At 41.3% G+C, this 10,401-nt stretch overlaps 1 protein-coding gene across 1 annotated transcript; it reads left to right on the top strand.

Annotated features, from left to right (window-relative positions):
* Positions 1 to 1,366: 1,366 nt before the first annotated feature.
* Positions 1,367 to 9,203, top strand: LOC102059136 (guanylyl cyclase-activating protein 1-like). The gene is made up of 4 exons (XM_005443447.3): positions 1,367 to 1,679; positions 4,175 to 4,324; positions 5,992 to 6,082; positions 6,818 to 9,203. Exons 1-4 carry the CDS (start codon positions 1,482 to 1,484, stop codon positions 6,943 to 6,945), a joined length of 567 nt encoding a protein of 188 aa, XP_005443504.1. The 5' UTR covers positions 1,367 to 1,481; the 3' UTR covers positions 6,946 to 9,203.
* Positions 9,204 to 10,401: the final 1,198 nt, after the last annotated feature.

A 10,401-nucleotide genomic window follows, 5' to 3' on the forward strand; every position in this document is an offset into this window, starting at 1 on the left:
AGGGGTCCTCAAACTATGGCCCATGGGCCGGACACAGCCCCCCTAGGGTCCTCAATCCCACCCCCTGGTATTTACAGGGCCGCCCCCTGCCAGGGGTTGAGGGGGGGGGGGGGGGGGGGGAAACCAAGCAGTCGCAGATGGCTGCCTGCCACTTCATCCGTGTGCCAGCCCCCTGGTTAAAAAGTTTGAGGACCCGTGCTGTAGGGGAATGAAGACAGTGGGTTGATTGACATTGATAATATGCAGCTGTGGCCTTGCTTTGATGATGTGCAGCTGTAGCTCATCCCAGCAAAGTGGTTAAATAGCTCTGAGGAGCATGGGAGAGAATGGTCCTGGATGAAGGAGGAGCCTGGGGAAGGGGAAAACCCCAATGTAGCAGCAACAGGGACTGTGGTCTGGCAACAGGAGGATGGAGGCCCAGCATAGACAGTAGGGTTTGACTATTGGTAAAGTTTTTTGCTGCTTGTTAGTTTCATAGTGCTGTGACAATTGGTGCCCCATGTGAGGCAAACTGATTTGGACTCAAATTGCTACATTTCCCCACCTTTGGTTCTTCCCCTAAACACCTCATGATAAGTTCTCTGCAATCCACAAATTCTCTTCCCCTGCACCCCATAATGTTTTTCCATACCCCTAGGCAGTCACCCAACTCAGTCTGTAAGACGCTCTGACAACATCTCCCACTGACTTGTGATGGGTGTCACCTTCAGGCCTGTGGGGGCGATGGTTTCCCTATCGCAGCCTTAGAAGGAGCTGGGACAGGGGCTTAATTTCTCTTACTGGGTTATTTGGGGGTTTCCCCAGCCTGTGGTTGTCTCTTGTTCATGCAAATGAGCCTTTTATGGGTTGACTGCACTTCTGGGGTGGTTCTGGGAGTAGGTAGGTCAGGGGATTGTTTGGGGTCCCCCATCTGCTGTTGTTCCTCTGGGCTCCTTCGTGTGTGTGGAGGTGAACTTTTTCCCACATAGCCTAATGTTTGTGATGGGCTACTTCTATAACACTTTCTGGTCTTATACACAAAAGTTAACCAACATTTCTAGTTGAGAAAACAGACTCTTAAATCCAGTTAGAGGAGTAGATCTTTACTTCACCTCACATCTTGTAGCCTTTTCTTTTTATCTTCATGTATAATTTTGTCAAGGCTTAAAGTAGGGTAGTGTACCAAACCAGTATAGATCCTGATGCCAGTTTCTGGTTAACCTTCTCACCCTTTCTGATCTGGCTTCTGAAATAGTGGTGATTCGCTAGATTATCTTGCACCTCTTTTCCATTTTAAGAAGGCCGTTCGTATCATTGAAACTTTGAGGTTTATAAATCAGTCTCTAAGCAGATTAACATTTATAATTAGCTTGTGGAATGTTAGATCCTCACTGAACTGCCACTAATGTCGAACGTGGACAGGAGCCGATGGGCAGTGCTGTGAGAGCAACAGGAGGAAGAGGATCGTTCCTGTAGCATCGTTCTTCTGAACACGCATACACATGGGGAACAATAGCAGCTCCACAGTGGATGATCTGCAGGCTGTTGAGATCCACCACTGGTACAAAAAGTTCATGATGGAGTGTCCTTCTGGACAGCTGACAGAGCACGAATTTAAACAGTTCTTTGGGCTTCGAGGGCTGGATCCAGAGGCCAATGAGTACATTGAGCAGATGTTCCGCACGTTTGATATGAACAAGGTGAGTTCACCGGCAAGGAAATTAACTGCCTAAAAGTGAACCAGCTCCTGAACTTTTAGAGTCCTCAGTTTTCTCTTACAAACATTGGTGTGGAAAGCTGCTGAGGGACACTAATGTAAAGTAGCTAAATGCAAGAAGCAAATTAATATGCATACATAATGACATAGATAACAGAACCTTAAATAATAATACCTTATTATCTACCTACCTTGTGCAAGTTTGAGAATTCCTTATTGTGTTTTGATGGACTTCGCCTTGTTTCACTAGCAAAATACTAATGAAAGGAGGTTTAATTTTTATTCTTGTTCTTATATGTTCTTATTATTCAAAAACATGTCTGTATTAGATAGTAGACACTACAGGAACCAAACACAATATAAATCATTATAACATTCACAGAGGAAGTAATTTCCAGGTATTTGCCAGCTGAAGTTAATACTGCCAGGGCGGACCACTGATGTAGCTCTCCTCAGTGAGGAGAGGTAGGTAGTATTCCTCACTGTGACAGGTGACCACTAGCTATCTCTAAGGTAAGAAACAGTAGCCCCCATAATTCCTTTAAGCATGCAATGCCTCTCACTTTTGCTTGTTTTTTATCCATATATACTTAAGCCCATGCTTGCAGGCCTGTAATCTCAATGACAGAGAAATTTGGTTTTATGGCAGCCTGGGAAGATGCAGAAAATTGTTCTCTGCTCCAAGGTTCTGAAATGGCTGGAGCAAATGGCTGTGAGTCAAGGAGGAACTAGTCACAGAGACATGCGAAACAGGTAGGAAACCACAGGGTCAATTTTGAAGAAGGAAAGCCTAGGGACGGAGCAAAAAGCATTGGTTTGGACAACATGTGAGAAGGCATAAGGAGTTAAGGAATGTTACAAAATTCTTAAAGTAAGAGAGGAGCAGCCAGGCTCCATCAGGGTAGCTGAGGTCTTGTGGTGGATGTAATGACTGGCAATGACTGCAAATCTTGAAGAATATTCTGTCATCTTAGAGTTCTCTGTGGCCAGGATGATGATAGTGGTGAGAAGCAGTTTTATAAAGTAAACCAACACACTTACAGTTCTAGCACAAGACTTTACCTCTGTCATTTCTTGGGATGTTTAAAGACTTAGAATTTCTTTAAGAATGTTACACATTGTGAAGTTCTCCTGTGAGCCCCATGTTACGCAGTAAGCAACGTTTTAAGAAGACTCAAATTCAAATTTGGTCATACAAAGATAAAAAGCTATCTTCTAAGTAATGTGGCAGCTAGTAGAGATGGATCTACAGCAGTTAATCTTAGTCTGTTAATAGTTAGCCACTTAATCTAAGCTCCTTTTATAAACAAGGGCAAGGAATAAGAGCACCCGGAGGAAGACTCACCCTGTAGTAATACAGACATCGACAATGGATGGGATCATCTGCCCTCTGGGCCTTCAGATTCTGAGAACTCTGCTGAGGACAAAGAGGATAAATTTGCATTTGAGCTATTTTAAAAATTTCAATCACGCCCTCCTTCCCGCCTCTAGAGCTGGTTATCTTTGTGTTCTGTGGCTTTGCTGAGTGAAGTTATGAAAAACTCACATAAGTGGAGTACTACAGTGATCCTGAATAAATATTTTAAAATGTTGTGATTCTTGCTGTAAAACAGTAGTGCTCTGCTAGTCCACCTACATTTGCCTTTCGCATATATTTGTTTACATCCATTCCAGAAAGACACCTGACTTTATTTAAATGCCTCGATAAATGAAAGTTCATTTTCTTGCTCTGCAATTTGTTGAAGTAGTTGGTCAGACTCTTTGACAGTGATAGGCACTTCATTTGTTGTTTCTTTTTAACCGCTTCAAATTTTAGTCAGTGTTAAATCTAGGGAATACGAACCTTTACTGTCTGGCATTTTTTTGCAGAGGAAACAAGACCTTCTTGAGTTTCTTTGTGGATTCAAGATGTGGAATGCTTAACAACCTAAATACAGAACAAATTTTCCAGTTCTGAAATCATGTTCTTTGTGTTTTAAAAATATCTTCAGTCACTTTTTTTCAGAGAGTGGAGAAGAGATCTATGGTTTACTGCGTAGTTTCCCACAAAGACAAAGCAGACTAGTACCTAGTACTAGAAAACCTCAGGTAGTATTACTTTCTACTTTTCTGTAGCCAGGGCTCTGGATCTATTTTCTCTCCCAGCAGTCAGCTCTGGTGGACAGAGAGGGGTTTGTTCACACTGGCCATGAGGAGCAACAAGTTCCATCTCTGCAGGTGATGAGCACAGAGTAGTCTAGACATAAGTAAGATCATAACTTTAGGAATCTAGGTATTTAGGAGATCTTTAAGGCGGCCAGAGAAATAGCCTGTGTGTATATGTGTCTCTGTGTACTAAAGCTTTTTCTGAAGTCCAAGTCTGTGCCATTTTTTTTACTTCCTGATTTTTAGCTGTGAATGTAAGGAGCAATAATGTAAAAGGGCTCCAGAGCCATAACTCCCTCAGTTTGTTCCTGTCACAATCTGGTTTTCCCACAGGATGGGTATATTGACTTCATGGAATATGTAGCTGCCCTCAGCCTCGTCCTCCGTGGGAAGATGGAGCAGAAATTGCGGTGGTATTTCAAGCTCTATGATGTAGATGGCAATGGTTGCATTGATCGACATGAATTGCTCAACATCATTAAGGTGATTATCCAGGGGTCTGTGTTTTTTCATTTCCTTAAAGCCCAATTTCACCACACAAGCAAGACTTTAGCTGTTCCCCATATGGATGATCATGGGTGAGACGTTCTTTAACAGCGTTCTTTTTTTAGCAGCATTCCCCACAAGTAAGCAGACTTGACAGATTCTTCTTTACCACCACGGCACATGTTACAGCTTAGTTAACTCCATAAAGTTGTTTTAGCTATCTAGGACCTAAATTGCACTTTCCAAGTTTTCAGACTCCATGACTGTCAGTTGCAGTCTCTGCAATGTGTCCTTCACATATCCTTTTCCCCATGTGAACAGTAGTTGGAGAGTTATTCCCAGTTTGCTTTTTAGAACCAGCTCCTAAATGTCAATGCAGTAAAACAGTTCTGGCTGGCAAATAGTTTAAAGAATGACTGTCTACGGAAAAGATTGTATGCAAATAGCTATTGTGGAAGGTGTTGGTATTACAGGCATAAATATGACCTTATGAATAACTCAGAATAAATTATGCTGGAAATTCAGATTATTCTGCAGAGAGTGGGAAATTAGGAAGACGCAGGAAAGATTCAATGGCCCTAAATAATTTACATTTCTGAATAAGAAAAGTCAGGAAATGGATCTGGTGAAGACTTGAAGCCTGAGCTGTCCACAAAACCACTAATAAGATATTAATAATACATTCTTATCTGGATATGAGTTTTAGTGCTGGGCATTGAAAAGACCAAACCAAATCAACAACTGTAATAACATACAGCCTCCTGCTAATAATTTGCAACAGAAATACTCAGACTTCACAGTGAAGCAATAGTGTTTAACACAGAGCTCTTAAGAAACAAGTCCTTTGGGTGATAATTGGTTGCAACCAATTTGCTGCTCTTTGAAATTTGTGACTGTAGTTCAGTGTCTTTTTTGGCAGCCTTAGGAAGTTGCTGAGGTGAGTTTTAGTAAAATGGCATTTCAAAAAGAGTGAATAAACATACCAAATATTGGAAGATAAAAACTAGAAAATGAATAGTCATAGAATCAATATGAAGGCTCTGGAATCAGGTATTTCATGGACATCCTCAAACAAATGAAACAGGCATGGAAAGAAAAAGTGCTCTGCACTATATTGGTATGAATAAGATGAACTCTAGTAAACAGTAGTGAATAATACTTAAACTTTCTCAAGCTGGAAATGAATTTCAGTGAGCTTTAGGGAGAAGCAGGACACACTGCAAGCAGTATATAAATGGAAGTGGAGAAAGCAAGAACAGAAATAAATGACCACAGCATATAACAAAGGGATTTTATAATGTCAAATGCAGAGGGTGTTTGACAGTGTTTATGGGGCTTGGTGGACCACAGGGTAATAGAAAGTAGATCAGCTAGGTGGATCCTGATTATGCCATTTCTACAGCGCTGAACCTCTACCTAAGCAGATTTAGGGTGATCCTCTGCTCGTTCCGTGCTCCAGAACCATGCTCCCTTTGCACTCTTCAGTGCCAACAGTAAGGCCTGATGATTTCTACTGTGTTTTCCTGTGACGCTGGTTCATTTGTGTGAGGAAGGTAACATGTGTGGCTATCTTGCTCTGAATCTATGCTGAGAGGCTGCAGTGGAATCAGTCTATCTTTTTGGGAGCCATTAGACAGCTTCCTATTCTTACTCCTTTCTTTTAGGCTATTCGAGCTATTAATGGTGGTGGCCATGAAACTAGTGCAGAAGAGTTCACCAACCGAGTCTTCAACAAAATTGATGTCAATGGAGATGGTAAGGTTCCTGTCTTTGTCATCCAACTCAGATGGTCTCTGAGAGACATCTCTCTGAGACATCTATGTCTTCTTTTCTTTATTGAACTTTATGCTGCTTCATTTTATATTTGCTCGCTATATGAATTCTCATCCAGTAGTGTATTCTCCATGAATTTTGCTAAGGCATTTTTCTCCTCGCATCGAACATAATCAGTATGACAGGAGTTGTTCCCTGTACTAAGTCTCAGCTGTGTTCTGTCCACATGAGTTTGGCAGTGAGGTTTTGGAGTGGGGATTTTTTGTTGGCCTGTTTTATGTTGCTGCGTAGCTTATGTCAGAGTTAGAAATGGGAAACATTAACAGATGGCCCCAGCTGCTCCTAACTATTTCAGCAGCAAGGAAAGGAAGATTTGGAACTTAATGTTGAAGTTCAGAGTTTCTTCACTGGGTCTGCTACAGACAGTAGAGCAAGCCCATGAAGAACTATGGACCAGTTAGTCAAAAATCACCCAACACCACTGTAGTTGCTGTATGTCCCTGAGATATTTCTTTCCTTGCTACTTCGTGTGCTCATTACCTTCTGATAGGCTCTTTTGTTATTCTGGAAGAACTCTGCCAAGCTGATTCCCTGTACAAGGGTTTTTTTGGCCTACGACAGAAAACCCATTTCTCGGAAGTTAGATTACAGTACTCCTTTTCCTCTTCAAATGTGGATTGGCATGATTCTGATGCCTTCTGTCTGTGTCTCACATAGGTGAACTTTCTCTGGATGAATTTGTGGAGGGAGCAAGAAAAGATGAAGAGTTCATGGAGGTTATGATGAAAAGTTTGGACCTGTCACACATTGTGGCCATGATCAACAACCGTCGGCATAGTGTATAAGTCATGCTGGGAGAAAACGCTGTGCTGAAACACAGAAGGGTTTAAACACACCACAAAGGAGAGACAGCATTTTTAAAAACAAACAACACTTCAATAAACACACATATGGAAATAGGAACAGAAAGACACTATTATATTTGTGTATCTGAATTCCTGTGCAAATAGTGAAGCTCAGCCACATACATGCAGGGCAGGTTCAGAAAAGCTGGGTCTAGGTGGCAATATTTCACTTGGCTTCCTAAAATTTAAAGACCAAGTTTCAGGGCACAAGTTTCCTCCTTATTCTGTGTCCCATATTATCACTTTGCAATGGACTAAAAGTAATGCTAAGTTTGTGAAAAGCACTAGCAGAACAGGATGTTGGAGTGTGGAGAAATTCCGACATGTACAAAAGAGCTTCAAACTGTTACCCATGTAGACAACTATCAAAAGAGTGTAACTTCCACTGTTCTTGTCAAGGTGTTAGGTCATAAACACCAGCATATTTGTACCAGATGTACTTGGATTTGGTGTCTCTACAGAAGTAGCTGTATTCAGAAGATCTCAAGAGCTGAAAGAAAAATCAGTCTTTAAGGCTGATGGTGATAAATCTGTTCCCAGCTGCGCTGTCAGTAATGCTGCTCTTTGCAGCTTTCTGTGATCGAAGAACTCTTCACCAAGCAAGTCGACAGTTTAGGAGCAGCTTCTGTAACCAGAGAAAAAGTGCTACTCAGTTTCCTGAAGCACAAGAATCACCCGAGAGATCAAATCCTTTTTACATTTGCTGTCCTACCACTCTCCTCTCAATACAACCGAATAAATGAAATATGTGAAGATGATCCTAATATTGTTGCTTCACATGTCCTTTATTGGTCTTTCTTTTTATTCTTGGGGTAAGAACCTAAGAAGCAAAAGAAACAACTCTGCAAGGTGGCTTGTGAGTTCTGCTGTTCATGTGAACACTGAAGTTGATACTCTAGATCAGTGCTGCCACAAATGACTCTGTGTCTTTGTACACAATTCGAAGAGTGATGTAGCATGCATGGAAACTGAGCAAACTGTGTCTTGTTCACTAATGTTAGGTAAGGTAACAAATGAGAAGCGCCTTTGAATTTGGAGAGAGAACCAGAAAGTAAAAGAAGAATGCAGGAAAAGTTCAGCAGAGTGCCTATGCCATAGCTGGGCATGTTTTCCGTGTGCAAGAGGAAGAACTTGCAGACCTGTAACAAGACAACTTTACAGTGGACTTGATCTTGCTTATATTTAAGTTTCTGTGATGCCCGTATGTATACTGAATGCAGTGTCTGGCCTTTCATCTCAGTCAGGGGAGATTTAGTCAGCATTGTCACTGGATCTTGAGGGAGTGAGTGATTGTGTTTAGAGCAGGTGCCAACATTTTGCCAGGTGGGCTCATACTCTGGGTCTCACAGGCATGTACACATCTGCAGTCTTAGAGCTTGTGAGAGGAATCACAGCCTGAGGATTGACAAACATTGCTCAGTTCTGCACGGGATTATTACGAGTGTATGCTGTTGGGCTGTGCTGTCCCTTTGGACTGAGGAAGGCAGAGGTCTTTTTTTCCAGACTCTATTGAACCTGCCCTGTACCTGTTACGAGTCCTTGGTCTCTTGTAGTTTCATGGGTCAGTTACATGTAAAACTGTATTTTTATTATCATCTGACATACAGACCCTCCCTACTTTTAATTCTTAGGAATGTAAAGAATTTGTGTAAGTGCAGCTGATGCATTAAAGAAATCACCAAGAAGTTCTAAGCAGCTAGCAGTGTTGCAGCAAGCTGTTACACACAATGTACAGAATCTTCTTGATGTACATAAAGGAGAAGGGCATGTACATTCTCAATAATCCAGAATATTTATAAGTGGAGTTTAATTTTTAATTTTTTTAATAGGTGTTATAGTAACCTGGTTCTTCCTTAGCTGTCATTACTGATGATGCTGGAACATTTCCCAGCTAAGATCCAGTTATGACATTTCTTATAGACAACAAGCCCACATAATGTTGTCATTACACTAAGTTGCAGATGTGTGTTTTGTTATTGATATTTCTATTCTGCTACTGAATGATTTCATTGGTTTTTGGCTCTGCAGCCAGTGTGTTCTGCGAGAGACCAATCCATCAGTATATGTGCCTTTGTTGGTAGGTGTGGGAAGGGAGACTGGGCAGCGGGAGAGGAAATCATTGTAAAGGGGAGATAATTGTTTTCTGACCTATTTGACTTTCTTTGTACAGTTAAGATTAAAAAAATGTACAATAAACATATCTTGGAACTGTTCCCTTTGATAGAATAGAATAATTAGGAGGATAATATCTAGAGCTATGGTTTGGATTCAGCACATTAGGGTTTTCAAGTATCTCCAAGGATGGGAACTCCACAACTTCTCTGGGTTAGGGTGAGGGTTTGGAGTTAGGGGTTTAGGATTAGGGAATATGGTTAGGATGTTAAGTGTTGAAGTTATCATTTGGGATTGGGTCAAGGGTTAAGGTTCAGGCTGGGATTAGAATTAGGGGATTGGGTTTGGACTTTGGCTCAGGTTTGGGATTTGGGTTAATGTTGGTATTTTAAGGGTTAGGAATTCAAGTTCAGATTAGGGTTTAGGGGTTTGGGTTAAGGGGGTAGGGGTTAGATTTGGGATTAGGATTTAGAGATGGTTAGAATTTGTAGTTTGTGGTACAGTTAAGGGCCAGGGGTCAGGTTCATTGTTCAGCTTCATGGGTTTTGTGATCTGGGCTCCGTTACACTTACAAAGTGAAGGGGCTGTTTCCTTGGCTCAGAAAGCAGGTAGCCCAAGTTTTGTTGCAGTAGTTCCATGGCTGCAAAGGGAAGGTGAGGGCCAGCACTAGAATTCCTTCCTAGCACCTGCTGTGTAGGAGCAGGAAAATAAAAGCTGGACGCTTTCAATCCTGCTTTCTGAGCCAAGAAAACGGTCCCCTCACTTTTTCGCTCTAACAGAGCCTAACTAACAGTTCTAACTAAAGTAGTCTTTATTTCTGATCATATGCTTATGATGACACTATGCTAATCACCTCTTAATTCATCATCTTAGACTGAAAGATTATGGAAATTCTAAGGCTTATTACTTACTCTTTCAGAATTATAAATGTAACAGATTCAGAAGTAACAATACTTTGTGTCATACTCAGAAACACTTTTAAGGCAAGTTGGGAGACAGATTTAATTCACTTCAGTTTGCTTGTGGGGGACGCTCACACAACATACAAGTACCAAATACCAGAAGCCACTGATACAAAAATCTGTGGAGGTTTTTTTATTCCCAAATTTCCCTCAAGAGAACATTTACAGAGTTGTATCATGTACTCTCATAACTGGCTTTTGCACTGTCACATAATTTCTCTCCTTGGTTGACTCCCTGATCTGGATTCTTTGATTTCTATATTGAATGATTTTAGTATTCTCCTAGGAATTCTTTAAGCACAGAGTGATTTGCTCTGTCTGA

Source organism: Falco cherrug, chromosome 5 (assembly GCF_023634085.1).
Source record: "Falco cherrug isolate bFalChe1 chromosome 5, bFalChe1.pri, whole genome shotgun sequence".
In the NCBI taxonomy this organism is placed as follows: domain Eukaryota; kingdom Metazoa; phylum Chordata; class Aves; order Falconiformes; family Falconidae; genus Falco; species Falco cherrug.